Source organism: Trematomus bernacchii, unplaced genomic scaffold (assembly GCF_902827165.1).
Source record: "Trematomus bernacchii unplaced genomic scaffold, fTreBer1.1, whole genome shotgun sequence".
Taxonomy (NCBI): domain Eukaryota; kingdom Metazoa; phylum Chordata; class Actinopteri; order Perciformes; family Nototheniidae; genus Trematomus; species Trematomus bernacchii.
The window spans coordinates 12,656,177-12,680,945 of NW_022987648.1; the positions used below are offsets into that span (position 1 = coordinate 12,656,177).

Consider the following 24,769-nt stretch of genomic DNA (forward strand, 5'->3'; position numbering starts at 1 on the left):
TCTTTGGTATCAATCTAAAAGCGCTGAAACAAATCAGATCCCTATCCCTTTAAGAGTATAGAATTATTGTAAGAGTGTATGTTGGAGCGTGAACATATTTATGTTGTTTTCTCCCACTTGTTTTTCTTATGTTGTTTGCTGACCTTGAGCACCCTGAATGCATCAGAGGTGTAATACACAGTATCAATGCCCTCCAACCACAGCTTTATTTTCTATGCAGAGCCGAGCAAGTTGGACGAGCTGCAAATAACTTCTCCTCAACCTGCAACTGTAAGATAGGCCAGACTGGGTGAGAAATATTCTCAGATCGGCCTCTTTTCTTTCCCTTTTTTTTTAACACAGCTAACGTTTAATTCCCCACTTTGAACTGTGTACTACACTGCTGCTTTTATTACACTGGTTTTGTTTGAATAGGCCTGTGGCTTACGACTTATCCACTGTACCATATTGTGAACTGTGGGTATGATGCAATTCGGGGGATTGTAATGCCTGAGTGGTTTTTAGCTTACCCCATTGGAATATAATATTGTTTAGAAAGATAAATAAAGACCTTGTGTAATTCAGACTGTAATGGGGATGAGCAAATAGAAGAGCAGAGGCTATAGTATAATATTGCAAAAAAAGCAGGATGAAGAGATGTGTTTAAGTGCTTGTCTTGCAGTATACCGGACGCGTTTAGTAATTGGGTCATCGCGTTTCATACCTCATCTGAAGCAAAACAACATGATGGAAATATATACAGCAAGGCTGGTGCTCCTTCAGCAAACCCTGTCTTCCCTGTTTGCTTGCCTCCAAATAACTCTTTGTTCCTCTGAAAAAGCTGGCACATTTCAGAGGCTCAATGGCTTTAATGAGCCACGATGTTGTGCCAGTGGTGGCTGTTGGGTGTCAGGAATGAAGCTCATGATAATGTGCCCGGCTCAGTGCCACTGTGTGTTTCCCACTGTTATGGTAATGGGCCAGGCTGGGTTTTTGTTTCTCCCGCTCTCTGAAGGCGGCTCCTGCCTTTTTTTTTCTCACCTCTTTGCTATTCCTGCCATTGCCACTTATTTGATGTTTGTATAGAATAATCTGATACCTAACGCTGTAATACTGTACCTTTATGCATCTTTCTCAGGCAAATAGCATATTGAAGAAGAACAAAAGAGTGGAGGGAGCCCCTCAGCTGTGTGTTTATCTGGTTATTTCCCCCCCTACAGCTGCGTTGACAGTGTCAAGGAGAGGCTGTTTGGAGCAGCAGAACGGGGAAGATGAATTGACATAAAAGGTCATTTGGTAGCCTCATATTTTGCCCCTTCAGCTTTCAAGGTGAAGAGGCATGAAAGGAAGTAGAACATCAATAGGTAGCTCGGGCTGCTTCAGGAGGACCAGGAGCAGTTCCTTTTCATGGATTCCATTTCTAGTGGAGGAAATGGCCCTTCTGCCACAGACCTTCTGCCTTTCAACGGCAATCAATTTGGCTTTAAAGGCGAAAGAGCTCTCCCTTTAGAGACTTTGGCGAGATGAGCATGCCGCTGCCAACCTCCAGCCCCAGCGTGTGCTCATTGATGCCTTATTATTTTTTTGAGAGGGAATGCAAATAATGTAGTCAAACTGCTCATGTGCAGTTCATGTGTTATGTGTGTGTATAGAAAGGGCTAGTTTTACAACTGCATGTTTTTCGGCATTATTTTTTTTAGATTAGATTATTTTATTTGCCCACAGCCAAATGTGTTGAGTTAGAATAAAAAATAGTCAGCGTAATTATGAAGTTTCGAGAATAATTTGGCAAGGTCCTTTTTTCCCCACTTTTTTTCCACTGTTTAGAGGCAACACAAATGATCATGAGCCTATTCCTCCTGCATTACACTACCTTGAGAAACCCCTGTCCCCGCACAACAGTTCATGCATTTTAATTTTTCCACTTTTAAGAACACCTCCCTGAAAAAAAAAGAAAAAGCCTTTGAATATTTCAAAAGAGACCTTGATTTAAATTGTAAGATTTCAGATATATTGCATCATTTGGGAATAGGAGAAGGCAGAAAGGATGAGGTGTTTGACCTTTTCAGATTTGTCCCTTGGTATAGTGAATTTGCTGCAGGGGGCTAGTGAAGCGGGGGTGCGTTGAATTATCACTCCCACTGTTCAAACGACGCAGACCTGATCTCCCACTTGCTCCACTCCCACTACTAATGGGTTATGAACACACTGGGAAAAGAAAAAGAAGAAGATGAAGATAAAGAGGGAGAGCGTGGGAGGGAGGGAGTTATAGAGCCTGTCTGATTGTCTGTGGATTAAGCTTCGAAACAAATTACCGCTTTTTGCTCGGCGCTAGGACAAATAGCAGCGTGTCACATTGTGAAATCTTTAGCAAAAAGCCGTTGTGTTTTCACGGAATGATCGAGCTGAGTCTGTGACAGCTACCGGCGGGAAACATGTCAACACTTTGACGGATGCTCGCTATATTGAAAGGCTATGATGACTTTTTAGTTGACTGGTCTTTCACTGAACTCCCCCCAGATCCACACAATCAAATCAAAGCAGAACAGTAAAGGAGGCAAAAAGAACTTGCCAAACTGCTTTTTAATAGTTTGCCAAGGAGCGAAGGACACCGTGTCTTTGTTGTGTCAACATCACAATGCCTGCATGGCCTACCTCTGTGTGCTGAAAAAGCATCTATGGCGTACAGTCTGACAAAGTAATGGTTTGAAAAAATACAGTATTAAGTGCCAGCCTCATTCACTATGGAGCTGCCACATGTTGAAAAGCATTGCCCTTCAACATTTGTATTCCTGCTTCCATTGATTGTGACATAATAACGATAACTTTCCTTGGACCAAACCTTTTCCCAAGATCCAATTTTCCCAAGCCACTTCCTTTTTCACTCACACTCATGTTAAAGTGCACATGTTTTCTGGTGAAACATGTCACCTGCTGGGTTCACTACCATCGCCTCATGCTGCATCTCTTTCTGTCTCTCTCTCCAACACTCTCTGCATGCCAACCCAGAAGCCATCTTGTGTGACGTTGGGGAGTTTCACTGTCATGATCACCACACCTGCATCCCCGAGGCCTGGCTCTGCGACGGCGAGCCCGACTGCCCTGACGACTCGGACGAATCTGGCAAAACTTGTAAGTGACTCATTCCATCCATTACTCACTAATGCACGATTGTCATATTGAATTCTGCCACAGCGCCTCATTTGTCAGCTTTCATGGTATAGGGCCCTGTGTTAACCTGCAATTCAAGTGATGTTCATAAGAGTTGGTCATGAAATGCATTAAAAGTCTGCATTTGGCTGCTTTGGAATAAGAAGCAGTTCTACAAGTATACTTTGGTGAAACTATTAGGGACACATTTAAAAAAGATTGCGTGGCATGAACAGCTGGGAACGCTGCATAAAAAAGACCAAAATAAACTTTCAAGTCAATAGGGTCTTGAGGCGACTTTAAATAGTAGACTATCAGATTTTAGAGGTCTGTTTCGACTGCCAATCACTAATCTTGAAAAAGCCATATGGCCATTCTGTCTTCTTACATAGAAATGCTTGGTGCCTCGAATTGCGAGAGTGTTTGGGTTTGAAGCATACTTGGCATCAAGGTGGACAGCAAGGTTGTGGTGCAGGAATGCTTTGATAAAAATGTCATTGTATTACTTGTATTTTTCTACCTTAAATAAATGGTCAGCATGATAGTAGCCTGCACGGGATCATCAGAGGGTCAACATGTCGGTAGAAACAATTAATTATTGTAAGAGAGTGTCACCTTAAATAGTCTTATTGTGCATCTCAATTAGAGGTTAGTTTCTCTCCAACACATTCTCGCCCCGGCCTGAAATGCCTCTATTGGACTGGGCTCTGGTTTCAGACAGAGGGTGAAAAGAGGTGCTGCAGCACAGGCAGTATGAGAAAAATAAAGACCTTTTTGAACATTAAAGCATATATATAACCATGCCACAGTAGAGGCAGAAAAATACAAATATGAACCTGAAAATGTCCATAATATGTCCCATATAGTTTAGTTTAGTTTATTTATTTATAGTGTCGTGGACAGTCCCCATCGATGAACTGTCACAAAAACAGTAAATGGAGCAGCTTTAGCCGACATGGCTAATTTCCAGCTGTTGTCCCCGGCCAGATGGTAATAGACACCCTTAAAATCACAATATATCAACAGCATTAGTTATAAAAAATATATAAAATAAAAAGGATGAAAGACAAGTAGATACAGGCGAAAGGATAAGAGAGGATAAAAGAGAACAATAAACAACACGCGTTACTACATACAGTACATGTCACATATAGCACATCACAATCACATAACAGAAATGAGGGGCAGCATCCATGATCACAACATGTAACCAACATGTAACACAACATGTAACACTTACGCCATACTCAACACAGACTAGTGTGTGCAGATGTAGTTCTCAGTGAACCATGTTTTTAAGTGAGCTGTGAAGGTGGTATGTGTATGTATGTCTTTGATTTGAGTGGGTAGAGAGTTCCAGTTTTGTATTGCTCTGACCGAGAATGATGACTGACCAAAAGTACTCTTCCTGAATGGGACTGATAGGTCGCCACGTGTGGAGCTTCTAGTGGTCAGTCTGGTATTGTTACGTTGAGTAACCATTTAACGAATGGACATGAAAACCTAGTGTTTCGCTGTGTTGTTTGTGTCTTGTTTGTAACACTGCATCTAATACTATGTAATATACAATCTAGTCATACACAGAGCAGTCTCATTTACTCTATCTAAAGTAAGGTATATGGTTTTCCTAAAATAAGTCAAATGCAGTGCCTTGTTGTGATTTGTTGACATTTTACAAGATAATAAGCAAGTCCTTGAAGATCTGTTGTTACCCAGACTTTGTGCTAACAGATCTTTATGCCATTAGATTGAATGGTTGTTTTGTCCATGTTAACATGGTGGTGTGTGTACGTTGTCATACCGTTGCCTATCCCCCTTATTGCCACCACATGATACCTTTCTCCAATGTAGCAAAATAGGCTCCAGTACATTGAGCTAATCCAATTTACTGAGTACAAACTGCAATGGACGCAATAATTGTGATACAACATACAAGGCTCACTGCTGAGCTCATGTATAATCTGGAGCACTTGATGCAGCAATTAAAAACTAATGCTATAGTTCAGCAGCTGAAAGTGTGACAGGCCAATCACCAGTTGTTATTAAGTGCGTTTTGCTATCATGGTTTTGTTTCTTGGAGAGATTGGTTATTACCCAATTAGACTCTATTTGACGACTACTTACCTCCAAGGGCAAGACAATCATTTACTGATCCTTTCTGAACAAAGCCGAAGAATATTAGTGGGGTTGAAAAATGTGTTTTATTCATAATGCTGTTGACACGTGGAAGTGTTAAATGCTATAAAGAATCTGTTTGGCAGATCCGAATGCAGTCGTGTAAACCTTCATTCGTCCTTCACATCAAAACAGGATGTGGCATGAATGCTCCTGGGTATTGTTATTTTCAGACTTTGGGGAAATACATTTCCTTTAATGGATGAACAGAACAGTAATTTCACGTTTTTATGAGCTGCATTAGCCTTTGTAATTCCTGATGAGACTGTCACTGTCACACAGTCTGTCAAAGCCAAAAAAAAAGGCAACTAAACCAAATAATTAGCATTCACTCTAGGTTTCTCATAAATGTGAGTTATTAGGCATGATTAAGACTTTATAGTTTAGGCAGTGACATCTCTGCATACATTGACCAAAGGGAAGAATACTTCATATTAATGCCCTTCGCAAGAGGTTATTGAGAAGTAGCGGTAGTAGTTAGCTCTGTTGAAATTGGTCAACCGCTCAGAGATGTCCCACCCCTAGCTAGTCAATAGAAGTGTGAGTGTTACATAGTGTTGTTACTATGTTACGGAAGTAAATAAAGGAGTAAAGCCGAGGCGTTTCAGGCAGGGGGGGAGCTGTGTTGGAGGGGAACTCCCTCTTGAGGGAACATAGGTTTTTTGCCTTTGCAGACCATTTACAGTAAAGGGAAAACCTAATGAGACATAATAGGGCCCCTTTAAAGAAAGTTAAATTCATATCAATGTCATACTGTATGTTTGCGTAGGGTGCAATGGAGCCCTAATTGCAGTTCCTAGCAGATTTTCTAATATCCTCTCTGATCGGGTTTTCTGTCACCCATGACCTGTCACTATTCCTTAGTGAATCACTTTATAGATACAATAGATATTATATAAACAAGGTGGCATGGGCCAAGTCATATAATCTCCAGAAGGCAATTAATTATCCCTTTGATTAATGCAGTCTCTATTTGATTTACAATACCTGCAGAAAGGAGACCTTGCATATTCATGTAAGGAATTTGGCACAGGTGATTATCATGGATTATGCATTGATAGATAGGGGTATTAGATAAGCTTTGCCCTGCAAACAGAAGACGGTATTGGAATATATTCTGCCGTCTTGAATGACAGCAAGGGCTGCTGTAAACGTGTAGAAAGAAAGTTGTGTTTATATAGGATGATATGCACTGATCGAAGCCATAGAGGATTAAAATAACAGCACACACATTTCAAGGTGTAAAGCCATCAGTAATTTGATTTCACTGGGTAAAGTTTGGGGCAGAGGAATTTATTATCTAAAGATAAAGGCAAGGAGATAAATTAAGCTCCTGTCCAGAAATACAAAAAATGGTGGTGGCACTGATGGACTCTCTTTTCGCTGCTTTAGCTTGGTCAGGGAGATGTAATCACTGCATCCTCGGGGCCAGTGGGGAGGAGAAAAAGGAAGGTAGCCTTGGATTGCAATACCTAGAGACTAGAAGGAGGCACCGGTTTATCCGCTCAGCCGCAGGCATTACGGGATTGGACAGCTGACGACGGTTATTTAGAGAGCTGAGAAAACAGCACGCCTTCAGGAATGTCTCAAGAAGAAAACAGCAAAATGACATTTCTTCCCATTGTGTGCAGTTAACGTCAACACTTTCTGTGTGGTGAAAAAGTCAAACCTTTGCTCTGTTTCGGGGCCAGGCAGCATCTTGTGTGGGGACAGTTTAAGTGGAAGGATTGAGAAATGTCCCAGGGTAGGATAATCACATTCTTAGTTTGTGCATCATACTTACGAGGACGTCTAAATGTCAAGGTTGTCTGGGGACATACAGATATGCAGTTTGCTTTGCATTGGAGATAAAGTGCGGAAGCCATAATTCACTTCCTGTAAAAAATATTTTCCAGTTTAATTTTATGAGACTTTTCTGTGCTAATGGCTGTCAGCATGCAGCTCTGTCTTGATGCATTGATGCTACACGCTTGCAAACACTGTCTCAGAACTTAAATCCTTCATGAATCCTTCAAGAAGGGATTTCATGGACATTTGGCTCGTCTCAGTAGTGCTGCCATGTGGAGCTTTGTGAATCTGGTGGACGTGGAGCCCAGTGAGTCCTTCGATTGAATTGTCAATCCCAAAGGAAAACACAATAACAGGGTCAGTGGTTGACTTCAAAAACATGGTTACAGAAGCTGTGTTCCATCGCTGTGGCTTTAGCTCTACCCAATCAACACCAATGTGGATCCGAGTGGCCTCGAGGCACGGGGGATGAGAACCGTTCAAAGAGCGCTCTCTATGGGGTTCTTGCACTTATTCCCCTTCGTCCACAGGGGAGTGCATCTCTCCCCATGCCATCCTCTGAAGTCCTCAGATTCTCCATACTGAACTCACCAGTATCTTTCAGTGAGCTTGAAAACAAGCAGCATGATGACCCAGCAGGGGTGCAGCCTGTGTATTTAATGGATAGGCCAGTTGTTTTAGTTCAACTATTATTCATTAACAAAGTATCTATGCCATATCAAGTGTTTTAGATTAGTTATTTCCTTGTCTACACACTTTCTATGTATCTTACGATTGTACTGTTCCCTACGTATATTACATTTGAGCTGTTTTAGCATCTTTTGAAGCAGAAACAGATCGTTTTTCAACTATTTCCCTCTAATGTTTTCAAGTTAAATTATTCTTGTTTCTGCTCATAGCTACCAACAACAAAGGACACACTGCAAATATTTCTGAACAAACTGAGCCACTCAGATTATGATAACATATTTGTAGTTCATATTGTTAGCAACATGGCTACCGCTAGCAGCCTGGCTAAAGTAAATGTATAAAGTAAGACACACTAAAGACTAGTATCCCCAATCTTAGTGGTATGATAAAGGCCGAGTAAAACACCAGTTAAAAATGATAATTAATATGTTTTTTTTACTAAATGATGCTCAGTAAAAAAAAAAATGTATCACTCTACCGTCTGGCATTGAAACAAGGTTTATGTCAACTTAAAATTCTACAGTTGAAATTATCCGGTTGTTACCCCACCTGGGGAGTACTACTGTTGAGTTTCGTCTTTACATAATGCTCTCTGGTAGGCAGTGATGCACCGTACAAGAACAGCTTCTATTATCAAGGATAGATCATGTATGCAGTGTTAGAACAGCTCCAATTTAAATGCAGATTGCGCAACATTCTACAGCCATGTCCAAACCTTTCTTCATGTTTGCTGAGTTTGTAAATGTTTGCCATAGCAACTTTTTAGGTTACAATAAGTCAATGTTGTGTGTAAGCAGCCCTCAATTGGCAAAAAAACTGAAAAACATTGCAGCACTAAAGGTGTAATTTAAAATTATATCTGGATTACAGTGTTCTGCTTTTGTTAATGTATCCAATATGGAAAGCGAATTATTGTGAGCTGGTGGATAAAAAAAACACTGTATCATTACTGAAGTGAATTTTAATCAGGAGTGACAAATGAAATAAGAAAAGATAATTGTTTGTTATGACGGATTAAATGGGATAATAAAATATTGGCACATCTACAGGGATATATATAATCGAGGGGCGTCTAGCACGCTGGTGGTGGAGGTGGTTGACGATTCGGCAGAGAGAGGGAGGCTGATTAAATGATGAATCTGCGAAAAACTGGGCTGTGATGGGGATGTTAAGGGTGGGCCTGTAACAGCAGAGTGAAGGTACTAAAGGCACATAGAGATTTCTGTTTTAAAGAGACAGCAGCAGGATGAAAAGCTAACAATGCATAACAACATATAGGTGTGTTGCTGTAGATGTGACCAGCTAATGAGAACATCTGATGTGAAGACTGACAGCCCCAGGAAATAACAGCAAGGAAATAATGAGTGAGCATGCATGAGAGGAATGAATGGCAGAATGTATAATAAATTAAGTTCAGGATTAAGCTTACAAAATAACAGCTAAACATAGATAGAAATGTATTTGTTTTACCTGTACATACATACATGCATTATGCTATTCAGCGAGGCAGACAGTTAGCGTGTGAAGGTCAGGGGGCTAAACCGCTAAACACAGTGAGATCCTTTGAAAATCACAGCCAGAATCCTCTACCCATGCAATACTGCTAGACATAATTCTAAATGGGAATTCAATTTGTTCACACTGCCATTTAAACATTTGGAAGTATACAGTTGACAAACACTACTTTAGGAGAATATTTGATCTGTATGTCTGCGATGAAGCTAAAGCAACTCTAGTCGGTCTAATGCAGGCTGCCTATCAACATCCTGCAGGGTATTTTATCTGGCAAGTCCCATATTGAAATAAATGCATCACAAATGTGCTGGGTTCCCACGAGAACTGGCGCCAGTGGGATGGAGGTTTAGGGGGTAATGTGGCGTAGCACCTTGTTATTGAGCTGAAGGACAGGGCCTTTTGCATTATGTAACGTTTATTTTCCCTCCTCTCTATCGCTCCCTCCCTGCTGACACATAAACATTCCTTTGACTCATCAAAAAGAAAAAGCTAAAACATGCCATTATTACAAATGCAGCGTGTTTACAGTCAAGCATCTTTACTGCACTCTGTGGGAATCTGTCACTGAAACTGCACGAGTATGTCTATAAGATCATTACATTTGCAAGATGCTGCTTTCACATTGCTGTTTCCTGTCTTGTGTCGTCTATCAAAGTTATTATGAAGCTGGCAGGCACTATCTCTACATTTAATGTGGCTGTGAGTGTTAGTGCAGCGAAAGCTAATTGGATACCATGTCTGGTTCTTCTGCCCTTAGTCTGACGCCTGATTTAAGATCAAATGCACACACCCTTTTTTCTTTGCTATCAACGTATCAAACCTGCCACACAAGTTTCTTGTTTGCAGGGCGCTGTCATTTTTAGTAGCAAGATGCTTCCGAATGAGACTTTTAATTTACTGTTTCTCTCGCTTTTCCTCTGTACATTTGGAACACAACTTATGTACACTTCCCCAGGCTTGTGCCATCTGTTCTACCAGTAGTTTCAGTAGGCGGGGAACAGACACAACAAATATTGTGTGTGCGTGTGTGTGCTTGCATTCCCAAGAAGGCGGTGCATACGCTTGAGTCTGTAGGATTTAAAAAAACTGTCTCTTCTGTCAAAATGTAATAGCTTAGTATGAAAGTCTTTGCCCTTAACATATCATCTGCTCACATTCATTTCTGCTGCATTGCCCCTGTTTCTGCGGCTTAACACATTTCCGTATGTCTGAGCATTTGTCTACCGCGAAGCCATTAGTGTGAGAGTGATTTTCGTTGCCTGGTGACAATCTAGCGCCCGCGCCATGTCTCATCCGTGTCAACGCTGATGCACTGGGAGGAGCACATCACAGCTTTGTCTTTGCTCTCACAGCCCCCATCTCTACAGCTAAACTGCACTGACACATTTCCCCTTTTGTATTCTCTCCTAGTACGAGCGTTGTAAAGGACAGCCTCCCAGCTTGTCACCTGAGGAACCAAAGCCAAAAAAGAAAATTAAAAGAAAACATTTTAAAACTTGACATGCTTGCTTAAAGTGCTAAAGTCGATATTATCTCCTCGCTGCTGCAGAAAACAAAACATCAGAGCGATATGAGCATTATCTCGGAGCAAATACGGTGACACATACTTACCACCACACTCAATGAGAATAATATCACTATGCTGAGTGCAGTTCATCGGATACTGTAGCTGGGACTTGACTCTCAATGATCAGTGACATTGGCCTTTTATTTATTTATTAATCATAAATAATGGGTACTCTAATAGATAGTGAAATGCCTTCTCCTATAGCCACTCTATAAACATGGTCATAGTCCAATGATTATTTCAAGGGAACTGGATTACTGCCAGAGGATGTTTAGAGAAAAAACATGCCCTCCCACTCGTGTGTATTATACTCTAAGCATAGTCCTCATTAAAAATGCCTTCAGGCAAAAAAATATATAAAACAATGCTTATTTACTCACTTATAATCAATTGATTTACAATATAGGCTGTCCAATTTGAGCTGTGAAACTAATTACATAATGTGAATTATACACAGAAGCAAAGGTCATTGTATACAATTTTTTTTCTGGAACCATAACAATTTCATGAAGAAATCTTTGGCAAAAGGATAAAGAGCTGCCCTATTATATTTGAAAGAAATGTGGTTGGTTCGCAGTGTTACCCACATACAAAATTCAACCCCGTTTTGAAATGCTCTTTCAACTGCTTTGATCAGAGTAGTTAGCAAATCTTGACTGTTGTAACAACAACTCAATTGGTAGTAGTGCAGTAGAAATATAATAATCTAGTTGTTTTAATCTTGTCACATAAACCCACTTACAGTATAAAAACTACTGTAATGTATTATTTAATCACATGCCCTCAAAACTAAATGTTGTTTGTCACTTAACTCAATTTGGGGCCAAATATAATACTTTTTTAGGTTCAAGAAGAATAAAGACTTAGTTTAGGTTTCTTTAAAGACAATAGTTTTAAAGGGTCGCTCATTATCAGAAACAAACGGGACGTTATTATAGGACTATGCACTTTCTCCCTTTCTCAGCTGTATGAGGCGCTTTAGCATCAGAGAGACAAAGTTAGCAGCTAGCTTGTGAACATTGTAGGGCATGTAACAGCTTAATATATAATATATATATTTATTGGGTTTTTGTAGAGACCAAAACAAAGTTAAAAGGAGAGTGAATGTTAGACATACATAAGGAACCGTATGCTGAGTTATTGCAATATAAATGTTTTTAGAAAATATTATGTGAATTTTGTGTTTGAAACTTGATAAACTTGCCTTAAGTGTTGCGTGTGGGTTCTCAAGAGTGGATGAATTAAAAAGAATGCTGACAGTCTTTTGTGTTAAAGGAGAAACATGTAGTCCCTGGTCACATGCTCCAAAGAAATATAGGACAGCATTAAGCCTCTAGGTCAAAACTAAAATTACACCCCACACGCTGGTTTTCACAGCGCTAAATTCAGGCAGCTACAGTCACTACCTGAAGGTGCGTCTCCCCCGGATGTTGTATGCTCCCCTCTTGGCAAGGTCATAGTTGTCCGCCATTTAGCTTTTTATCCAATAAACAAATGATCAAACGAAAAAACTGACCCTGTAACTTCACTGTGATAGACCAGGCCTCAGGCAGCCTCAGGTTAGACTGAGGGGAAATCTGGACTCTACAGCGACTCACTGTCACCTCTAGACGAACAAGTAGTATTACAAGAAATTACAGGCTTTGGCTAGCTGCTTAGCAAGCTAATTTCAGTAGGTACCACTGCAAAATGTTTACGTTTTTTGATAAAATGTCAAAACTGTTACCTGTTACACATTCTGTTGATGATGTTTGTTCATTTTTTAAAACGTTTTAAACTTAAATTCTGGCCATATTATTCACGTTGCAAATATTCACACATTTTGTACAACGAAGACCTTTGGACATTATAGCACGTCAAAAAGACCACTAAAGACCAATACTATTCTATTCTTCTCAAGCCTCCTTCTTTTGTGCAAAAGTTCATTGTCAAATTTAGGTAAAGCTCCAATGAGTGTTTCGGCAGTCTGAGGAGTTAGACAGTGGGGATCAAGTCAGGGTCAGTACACTACTGTAAGAGCCTCTTTGAACATTTGTTATTCAGAATATGTTTAATAGCCATCAGCTTACAACACCAAATATGATGTGTGGTTTTGCGAAACAATGCATGTTGTCATAAATTCAACATGATGACATGATAAACAAAGAAAATGTATACATTCCCATCTCATTGCAGGAATTAAATCATTTAGATGCCATAGGACGATAATGGAACAGTAATGGGATCATCCTTCTCTGTGACTATTGGTTTCAGCCTCTCTGACTACAATATACTGTATGTATTATTCATTTGAAGCTGGCCCCAGAACAATTAGACTACAACATTTGCATAATGGTCGCAAAAGTATCTCGATTGACTAATTATGTCGTTGTTTTCCACATACTGATAGATTGGCTTCTTTGCAGTTTTTGGGGAATTGTATTTGTGAAGTGCAGCTTTTCTACATTGTTCCGAGGCCCCTTATTCTTCACTGCGGACTGATGTATTGATTCTTTATTATACAGTAGAGCCAGAATGTCACCGGTGCCAACACCCAGCATCATTCCACTGAACAGTGTCAACGTTTTCCCTCTCTTTTAAACAGATTTGATTGAATACTCAGCATCATTTTCGGCAAATAATAAGCCACTGCACACAGGAAATTGGGTTTCAGAGTGGCTCTGTGCACATTACTTTTTTGATTTTGCTTTAATTTACTGCATCAAGTACATATGACATGCAGCGTTTAATATTGATTTGCATTTCTGAGGTTGTCGATGGATTTGGAATGATACCATATATTATGCACAATGTTACTGTAACAGAGCAGGGCTGACATTTAAGGAACATGAAAACAGGCTTCTCCTTCAGTATCAGCAGAATAACTTAGACATCTGTATGAATGCTGCCTTTGGGATAAAATGCAAGCACACTACATGCAAATCTAATATTATGCAATTATGCAGCACATTATGCAATTATGAAACACATTGGTGGATTTAATCAGTATGATACTGGTGATACTTTTATCAGAACTTTCTACACTTAATATATAAAGAAGAACAACAACTACATAAAATACAGAAAGGCCAATATACAATAAATGTGCTTTTGCTAGACTCAAAAGGATGCTTTAGCAATTATGTCCATATTACTACTTTTGGTAACTGTAATTTAGATAATTTGCTAGATAGTTTTGATAATCTTATGAATAAAAGCTCCGTATGACCTGCACTGATCCAAGTTGGGTAACATTTGTATTATTAAGGTTTTATGGCATTAAAAAAGCGTTTAATTGTAACTGGACCTCTTTCTTTATTGACCCTGTTGATAGATCGTATTGAACCTTCACAATGTGCATTTTCAGGATTTGTCAGGCTATATCATTAACTCTCCAATAAATAATTGGTAATTTAAGATTTAGGCTAATTTGAGAAAGTTGGATATGAGATGGAACTGACCTTTAGCCTTTAATTGAGCCCCGAGCCTGTTTTTCAGGCCTCAGGCTCGAAAATGACATGCCCAGAACAATCTACTTCTTAGGGGCGGAGTGGCGCAGCGGGCTGTGCGTTTGATTATCAGATCAAGGGGGCGTTGGGGAACTCCAGTTCGAAACCCGCTCCCGCCGCCACTGCGTCAGGCCGTTGTGTCCTTGGGCAAGACACTTCACCCGAATTTGCTCCTGTGGGTATTGTCCACAGTACATGTATGATACTAATGTGTACTTGTAAAGAGCCTCGATGACTTTGAGGTGTGAAGATGGGCAGTGTGGCGCAGTGGGCTGTGCATTGATCATCAGATCAAGGGGGCGAAACCCGCCTCCGCTGCTGCTGCGTCTGTAAAGCCGTTGTGTCCTTGGGCAAGACACTTCACCTGAATTTGCTCCTGTGGGTATTGTCCACAGTACATGACCGTTACATGTATGTATGTGTAATGTGTATCTGTAAAGCGCTTTGGGTCATGGAAAAAGCGCTATAATAAATATAAGGAATTATTAAAAGGGGTAAATTAATAATCTTTATTCTCAAAGCAATGATAAACCTGTGAGTTGGATGTGGAAAAGTCAGAATCAATATAGCATTTTTTTATTTTAAAGTAAATTCAGATTGAACATAGTAAAACATTTTAAATTATAGTGTCCGTCCAAAAAAGAAACATTACTTATAGTGAAAACCACCCTTGAATGATGGGATAGTAGACTTAAAGCTTTAGGAATCCAAACTATAACATATAATAAGTACCCTGTATCAAGATTGATGCAAAATAAGTGACATTTGACCTTTTAAGAGAGATTTAGAAAAAAAAAACCCACTTCTGGGGTCATTTTGGTGGATCTTTGGCCCCCCTCGGTCGATTTTGATGATTGACACCTCTTTTTAACAGTTAGAGCCAAAATAATCGAGGGGAAGTTCCTAAAATCCATCTAAACATTACCCATTGGTGAATGAGTGATGCGTAGCCAGAATGCCCCGGAACCGGAAGCTGTCATACACTCTAGCTATCGTAGCAGCTAATATGAAATCTCCGTTATTGACATAAAAATGGAATGATGGATTATCAGTAATCATTTCAAAGTGACACAGACACATTGGATTAACCTATGGATTAACCTTCAATGGCGTGTTTCTCGTTTTAATGCCATTGAACACAACTTTTGATCAGAAAACAACATAGGTAAGACGTTTTTAGCCGTTTTGGCTCCGTAAAGCTAATTTTGTTGTTGTTGTTTGTTGTCGTTTTGCCGCGAGTTCTGGTCGCTCAGTGATGATACTTATATGTCTGGAATCTGTGGAATCTCAGCTTGCTAATCGATATCTTGTTTGTGCAGATCCGATACGTAATAAGGGTATTGAGTTCTGTTCTAAGAGCGTTAGCATTTTTTCGCTCAGGGCTAATTCAGAGCCTTTGTTATTACCCTTTTGTTTAGTTTAGCTAAAAATTGTTAATATTGTCTGATAGCTGAGATTCTTCCCGTTAAGTGAGTATGACACATTCATAGTTTATTAAATGTTAAGAAGCCCTCAGACGCTGTTTCTTGCAAGATGTTGCGTTTTGCCCCCCCCCCCCCCCGTGGGGTTTAACTGGTTAAAGTTCATTTAAGTTATTCAAGTTGATGTTGGTCAACACTGTTAAAGACACAAAGCCAATGCAGTACAATTCATAAACACTGATGATCTTTAGGTGACAGACAAGTCAAGGAAGTTTTTAGAACCAATCATTATAATGTTCTTTATTAGCCAAGTCAGTTTGGCCTTAGTCCAAGTCAGCATGTGTTTCGTGTGCTCAAGACCAGACTGAAGGTGTAAAGCTGCTAGAAACAAGCCATAACTGAAGATGGCTGCAGTACAGGGTTGGCAGAGCTTCACCAAATGCTGGCGATGTGTTTCCAGAAACATTCAAAGACATACAAATGTTCCCACCAGGGAGTTGTCCAGTTCATACTGTGCCATTGGCGGCCTCTCAGCAGCTCCATGTGATTAGTCAGGAGTCAAGGGATTGCTCATTGTACTGTTGATGTTTGGAAGGGAGGCAACACCTACTTATAGTCATTCACCTTTGGCATCTTTCTCTAAATCTTAATCTATTAATAATCAAGACATTCAGTGATGTGCTAGAGTAAGTCTGTTCTATCGCTGTCGGAAGAAATACTGTTGCTATGTCTCGGGTCAGACAAATGCAGCAAAAATAAGCCCTCTCTGCTGAGTAAATCATTTCAAATGGCAAGGACGTCAAAAAGGTCAGAAAGGGAAAATAAGTATTTTAGAGACCTTCGAGAACACCCTGCCTTTAAAAGCAGAGTTTGGTGGGGAGAACCTTACTAAGCAATTGTTGAAATGATGCCGTAATGTTTCAAAACCATTCTTTTATGTACTTCATTGACATTCATCTGCATGCATTCAAAAAGTTCACTTTGTTGCCATGGAACTCAGTTCCACATTTTCACAGATGAAGCACACTGTTCATGACAAGTAGCAAGATAAGTCTTCGAGAAATCCTCCAAGGATTGTTTGCCTCTGAGATATGAACCTAGAGCTGGGTACAAGCAGCCCATGCACTCAAATCAAGCCGAGATATAGTGAGAATTGCTCGCCGGCAGTGCTGTTACATGACAGTTATAAATGTATCATCATGTTCCATCGGTTATTAAAGTTAAGCCTCAGCACCACAGACCCCAGACGTCCTATAACCCAAACATCCTCAAGCTCTAAGCGTGACAACAATAATGACTTCACCGCAGACAGACTAAAAACAAAAGGTGAAAAGTTCACTACTTTCCATGAGCACTTGCTTCAGATCGCATAAACACACATGCAAAGAGCCACATGAGTAGAATTACTGAAACGTTCACGCCTTACACTTTGAATGTATTCTTCCACACCAGTGACGCAGTTTATCAGCCTACAGATTAATGTTAACAGCGTAGAACAACTTCCGGCAGCTTCTGTCGTGGTTTGTTTTTACCAACTGCTCGTCCGTGAATTATTTGGGTCGCTACAGACTACTGTAGCTACTAGTAGTTAACAATGCAAAGTCAAATTGCATTAATCACACATGTTTGAATATGAAGTTGGCTTTTAATGAAATGCAAATATTATGCAACTCTTATTAAACTTTGCAACCGGTAATAATCCCTGCTTGTGTACATTGTGTAAAAGTGTCTACACTGTTATAAAAGTACACTCTCTAATATCAATTAGTAAAGTGTGTAATACAATGGCTTCATTTTTGTCTGGGTATACTTATTGGAGCAGTAATTTATAAGTGCAAATCTACCTGAACCCAGATTTCTTTTTTATTGGAACATTTGCCGTTTTTATCCTTTTTTATTTATTATATATAAGAATAACCCACTTCAAAAAATTGCTCGAATAATGGACTTTAACCTCTTAAGCACGGCGGTCCCCCCATTGGACCCCTCCCACCGTATTGTTTTCGAGATAATGTCTCAGGGCTTCTTAACATTTATGAAACTATTAATGTGTAGCACCAGATTAACGGGAAGAATCTCAGCTAACTGAAGATATGAACCATTTTTACCAAAACAAAACACAAGTCTCATAAGAAGGGTCTAAATGACCCCTGAGCGAAAAGATTCTAACGCACTGCGGCACACAATTCAAGATAAAGATACCCTTATTACTTATCGTAGCTGCACATACAATATAGCCTATTAAAGCTGAGACTCCACTGATTATTTAGGTATAGTATCATCACTGAGCGATCCGAATTTGCGACAGGGGAAGCAAACACAGACATCACAACACGTACCTTTACAGAGCTTTTACGGCAGATCGTCTCACCGTAGCTGTCAATTAGGTCAAAAGACGTGTTCAATGGCATTAAAACGAAAAAAAAAAAATCTACAACTGTTGATCCATCGGTTGATAATGTACCTGTGCCTTTTAAAAAATTATTTATAATCCATAATTCCATTTTTTATGTAAAAATCGGAGCGGAAAAGTTAGCTGCTAATGGTAGCCACCAGATTGTATGCAGCTTCCGGTTTTGGTAACGCGTCACTCTCACTCCTTATTTGTTAACGTGTTGGTGTGTATATAACTTTCCCTCGATTCCATTGGCTCTAGCGGTTATAAAGAGATTTCATTCATTAAAATCGAGCAAGGGGGGCCAGAGATAGGTCAAATCCACCCAAATGACCCCAGAAGTGGGGGTTTTTGGCTAAATCTCTCTAAAAAGGTCAAATTTCACTTGTTTTGCATCAATCTTGATACAGGGTACTTATTATATGTTGTACTTTGGATTCCTAAAGCTTTTAGTCTACTAACCCATCATCCAAGGGTAGTTTTTACTATCTGTAAAAAAGAATTATTTGGACGGACACTATAATTTACAGTTTTTTACTATGTAAAATCTGAATTTTCTTTAAAATAAAAAACATCTATATTGATTCTGACTTTTCTACATCCAACTCACAGGTTTATCATTACTTTGAGAATAAAGATTATTAATTTAACCCTTTTAGAAGGGAAGATATGGTCATTTGTTCTGGGAATGTCATTTTCGAGCCTGAGACCTGAAAAACAGGCTCAGGGCTTAAGAGGTTAAATATCTTTATTAAATTTGACATGGTCATAGTCAGGGTCATCCTATTATAAAGTACTTTCAGAGTTAAGCAATATTATTTTCCAATGAGATTAGAGTCCTTGTGAAGACGCACGCAGTAAACTACGTAACATATTTATGGTCATAGAAATACTCTTAGCAAAAACCTATTGTGGTTATAATCAAACCTGATGAAGAAACCTTTTTTTATTATTATTTTAACTCTGGTGATTAAACAAGACTTTTATATATTTAATATATGATGTCTAACAATTCATTGATGACGTGTTAGTCTTCTTCTGTGAATGCTGGTTTTACCAGTTGCTACTAATGTGCTGCCCTTTCTTATCTGTCCGCCCACTGTCCTCTTTTTGCTCAACAACATTATAAGGTATAAATTGGCTTTTTGTTGCTTGAGAAAATAGACATAAAGCGTGAGATAATGTGAAAACTCTCACTGTCAATTTGTAGAGTTGGTGACCTTGCACAACATACCTGTACCAAGTTACTTATGCCAGTACATATACAGTAGACCTGAGAACTGTCTGCACACAGTAACACTTTTTACATGGACAATATGCAATATCTAACTAAATAAAAGGAATCCTTATCCGTTTATCTGTCCTTGATTTTCTCGACCAAAGTTCATCCAATTGACTTCACACTTGACGAAATATTGCGTATTGTGCATTGCTGAGAAAGGAAGTGCTGTGTGGAGCGAAGCTTGAGATTTACAGGTCATATTTATTACCAGTGAATTTGTAGAAACTGTGTTGTGTATTGACAAAAGACCCCTATTAACAATTACACCGCTGAATGGCATGCTGGGTACAGGGTGAAGTGTTTCTCGACAAAGGTGAAAAAAGCAATACTGGAGGTCAATCATTTTGAACGGATGGTGCACCAAAAGTTTGGTTGCTACTGGCCTTCACGGTAAATAGCTGTACCCACAATGCAGTGAGTCATAGCTATTGCTGTCTAGGCTGTTTCTAATATTTTTGCTTCAGTTCAAACTAATTGTACTCATGCCTATGATGAGATTAGTGATTTGTAACAATAATGAGAATGCATACAGTAACTAATGTCATCGTCATTGTGGGATCGACCACAGAGGAACCTGTTACCGTTATGAAGCCATTATGGAGATTCTTCATAGGTCAGGCATCAGGATGCTACTTTGATCATCAATTCACAAACATATATTAAGAACATTAAATGTGGATAGGATAAATCTCCGTACGCAGAAGTTCAAGGAGCTTCCCCTGCTAATAGGTTATTTTCTCTCAGAAATTCATTATCCCGCACAAACTTGCACCCGCTCAGATTACAGTGATTATCATAATGAACATAGCCGCTGGAATATCCCCCCTAGAAACCTCTCATTTTACATTAAGAAGAGATATTAGTTTGGCCCAACGGATTCATCCTTTAATGTCGGTGAAGAGCAGCATGATTTTTAATTAACATGTCCTAAAATCTAAGATCGTGCAGCCACACAAATCACTTCTTAATGACCTTTGGTGCAAATTATGTTTTAGGTATGATTAGATTAGATTAGATTAAACTTTATTGTCATTGCACGGATTACAAGTAGTAAAATAACGAAATGCAGTAAGCATCTAACCAGAACTGGAAAAGTAGCAGTAAAGTCTAATATAAATATATACATATGACAGATATAAAAAAAATATTTATACTTAAAACAGTTTAAAGAGGTATAAACATTATAAATAGATGTGTATGGAATACTAGATCAGGTATACATATATACAGTATAATACAGACACTATACATGTAATAAATATGAATATACTATAAACAGTTATTGACCGGTATTGTATTTAATAATACGAACAAATGTGAGTATTCTATAGAAAAAATGGCCATTTAGACACTTTTATAAATACAAACAAGTCGGTACTTGACAGTCAGTCCCTGGTTATCCAGGGTAGGGGGAGGGGGTGGCTGTCATTGTTCAGCTAGATGATATTAGAGGGGAAGAAGCTCTTCCTGAAGCTGCTGGTCCTGGTGTGGAGGTTCCTGTAGCGCCTCCCAGAGGGAAGGGGAGAATGTGTGATGTGTTGTATCAACGGCAGGGAGTGGATATCGGTGATGCGCTTGGCCGTTTTCACCACCCTCTGCAGTTGTTTCCGGTCTGCGGTAGTGCAGTTGCCTGTACCAGACCGTTATGCGAATAGTGAGGATGCTCTGAATCGTGCAGTGGTAGAAGTTCACCTGAATGTTAGGAGACAGCTTACCTCGTTCTCCTCGGGAAGAAGAGACACTGGGGAGCCCAGAAGAGGTCCTAAGTGATGTCACCAATAACTTTGAAACCGGTGAGACATTCAAACTGTGTGACGTTGATGTTGATGGGTGTGTGTGCTGCCCTTTGACCTTCTGCTGAAGTCCACAATCAGCTCCTTGGTCTTGCTGTCGACCTCTTCTCTGTTGATTTGCTTCATCATTGTTGCTGATGAGGCCGACCACCGTTGTGTCATCGGCAAACTTTACAAAGGTATTAGAGCCATGTAAAGGCGTGCAATCGTGTTCAGTACAACACAAATATAGGTTTTTAATAATATATGAGCAGTATTTACACTAGATGGGATGGTTTAATTCACGGTCATAAATATTGATGATGAAGTTAAATGCGTCCCGCTTTACCTGAATAAACAAATCACACTTTAATTTGTATTTTACTTACCAGGGGAACATCCTCCTTACACTCAAGGTGTTATGATTAAACTGGTGTTTAAGTATGCCTGCATTTTTTCATCTCTGGACATTATTCATTTATCGAGCCATTACTTGGACCTTGCCGTTTTAATCTAAAATGACTAAAGATTTCTACATCAGCGATTGCCTAACACAACAGGGATCTAATTCAGTTTATCTATTTTCAACATGTTTTCTATCTATCTAGTAATAACAAACACAGTTCTAGCTTGCTACCCGCCTGCGAGAGTGGAAGTGGACCAGTGTGCGGAGCAAAGTGATTTTGCTGATTTAAAAAAATAAAAATAAAAAACATGGCCCCATTTCAAGCAATATCACAAAGTCAGGGGAACAAGAAACATTTTCAATTACATGGATGTGTACCTCAACTAAGTTAAAGCCTTGAGAAACAAACCATAATGTGTTTGCCTCTGATTTGTTTCCATTAACTCTGGCTCGCATGTTTACTTCCTCTAAACTCCAACTATGACAGCTATAGTGCTACAGTTTAATTTCCTTAAAAAACTTCACATTGCACACCTAGGCTAAAGTGCTTACAATATGGTATTCTGGCAGATTAGATGTCCTATTAAACTATGCTTCATTAACATCCGTTATTCTGTTTGTGCATCCTTTTAGTTTTTCATTTAATGATATTTGCTGGCCTTCTGTGATTTCTAGAATGTGTGTTGTTGCAATCCGAGTTGCCAATCAAATCAACCTGAATAAAACACAAAACATTACAAATTCAGTATATTACATACTATTTTAAAAGTATTTGATCCCCAAGTTGTTTATCTCACAGCTCATTATCACTGCAGGCCTGCAGAGAGTTGTAATTATGAGTGCATTTTCCTAATCCTTACACATTTATTTTCCTCGTACAAGATATTCCAGCTTTGTTCATAGTCACTGCACTGTAGATTGCCTGAGGTAATCTCTTGCCTGAACTGATCTGAAGGATGTTTACATTAAGCATCCTCCAGCGCTACGTAGTGGGAATCTTAGCTGAAAGAAGCCCCGGAATAGCTGTCAGAGGATGCGATACACGGCGTGGTGTATTATCCTGTTTTGTACGACTTTGAGCGATCATCCAACATAGTACAGTAGTTTGGGAATTGACGGAGGAATTCTGAATACCTCAGCCGTTGAGAGACCATCTGTGTACCCCTGCATGACAGATCAGAGCCACTGAATATTCATGCGCCATCCCTCCCCTTATCACATTAGATTATAACCCATGTGGCGAGATAGCAAGGAGAGAGGCTGACAGCGCTGTTACGTTGTCAGAGACCCTTGCAGCTCGGTGTTAAATAGCACATTTGCCAAATGGACATTTCCTAAAGTGTGGCACTGGGTGAAACATCCCGTGACAGTTTGTTCTCTGTAGTGAGTACAAAAAAATATGTGTTTTGAAATGTACGACAAAATAATCTACAGGGTATTTGAGTTTGATTCCAAACGTTTTCAAAAAGTGTTTTCTTCCCTTTTTAAATTCATAAAATGTCTGATATTTTGAAGAAGGAATCCATAGTGTACATGTATTTTTAATATACTGTTAATGTGTAATGATTTTACAAACATTCCATTGTACATGAAGTCTGAAAAGTAGCACAAATATCAAACTACATCCCCCCCGAAAGGAGCGAGGGGAGGGATTGATGATTTAAAGACATTTCGCAGCTCAGCAGAGGAGGCTGCCAGTTTGCTCATGTGTGAAATATGAACTCAGAGACAAGGTCACTTATATTTGACTTACCTAAATATGGCAATGAAATAGTATGAATCACTGGGGCTTGAGCAGAAAGCCAAAAAATATTCATTAAAAAAGAAGGCCTCCCTTTGCTACACTTTTAAAGCAATAAAAATACTCCAGAGGAAGAACTCGTATGAGTCATTATTGTGTCAATACAGATCCGTTCTGTGCTGTAAATCAACTCTGGATGAAGGCTGTCTTTGTAATAGCCACGTTAATTGCTGCATCTCTTACCTTACAAAGTAGAAAAGCATGTTGTGAATAAGTAACTGCCCGGTCAAGACGGTCCAAGTGTGCTTGGGTTTGAGTCCTTCGGAACGAGAAAACTCTGGGGATTGTTGCAGAGCCCATAAATCGTTCCGTTAAGTGGCTGCAGCGGCACATGGGTAATTGATACCAATGTAGTTAGGGTGGAGATGTGACACATTTACAGTGGTGGTGCGCTGTGTTTTATGTGCTCCCGTGGCTGCCACATGAGTGAGGGTCACCTATGTGCCTCATGAATCCTTAAGCAGCTGCTCTCTGCCGTTCGCCTGGCTGGCAGCGATGGTCGGGCAGTTTGTTACAGGACTTCAGCGGTGCGTCCGCAGAGCAGTGTGGCGAACATCTGTTGTGTGTAAAGAACAATGCTGTGTGAAGTATAAATACATTTGCATATGCACAGGTTCTTCCGCCTCCTTTAAAAACAGGGTATTGAAGTATCAGCACTTTGAGAAGGCAGTTAAAAAAACTCTGGGAGAAATGTGTATTGCCTGCAAAAACACGAATGATAATGACAATGAAGCATGCAAATGTATGTTCCATATGGTCTCCCACTGTACTCCATATGCTGATAGGAACATTGTTAAAGCTCATTTGGTTTTGCAGAAACAGTATACCAATTATTAATGTTGGAATAAATGGAATATCAGTATTTTTGTTTTTACACTGTGTCCCTTCTCTCTTTCAGGTGCACAGGAGGTGGTGATCAGATGTCCACTCAATCACATACAGTGCATCGGGTCAAAAAAGTGTATTCATTTCAATAAACTCTGCAATGGGGCCAGGGACTGTGAAGATGGCTTTGACGAAGGAGTTCACTGTCGAGGTAAGAGTTAAAAGCCGATCGTTTTTATCGCCTTGGGTTTAGAATACATAAATTAATAAGCATTCTCGTAATTATGGAAATTCATCAGATTGTGCTCATCGTATTTGGTTTATTAAGATGGTGGAATTTATTTCACACGTTGAATCCACATTCCATTTGTACAATAAATTGCTGTATAAAATGCTTTACTTTTACCTCCTCGTAATGGAGATTCCTAACTTTAATCGAGTAAATTAAGCTAAAGTGTGCTTTTGTTGATTATGGGAGATCAGGGATCGTTTTCACGTTCACTTAGATACACACT

The 24,769-nt window shown here is 39.5% G+C and overlaps 1 protein-coding gene across 1 annotated transcript in view; it reads left to right on the forward strand.

The window, feature by feature from the left end:
• lrp1bb (low density lipoprotein receptor-related protein 1Bb) overlaps positions 1–24,769 on the forward strand; it is a 305,232-nt gene that overhangs the window by 81,256 nt on the left and 199,207 nt on the right. The window contains exons 2-3 of the mRNA XM_034134148.1: positions 2,989–3,111; positions 24,328–24,465. Coding sequence (XP_033990039.1) covers positions 2,989–3,111; positions 24,328–24,465 — 261 coding nt within the window. The remainder of the gene's footprint in view (positions 1–2,988; positions 3,112–24,327; positions 24,466–24,769) is intronic.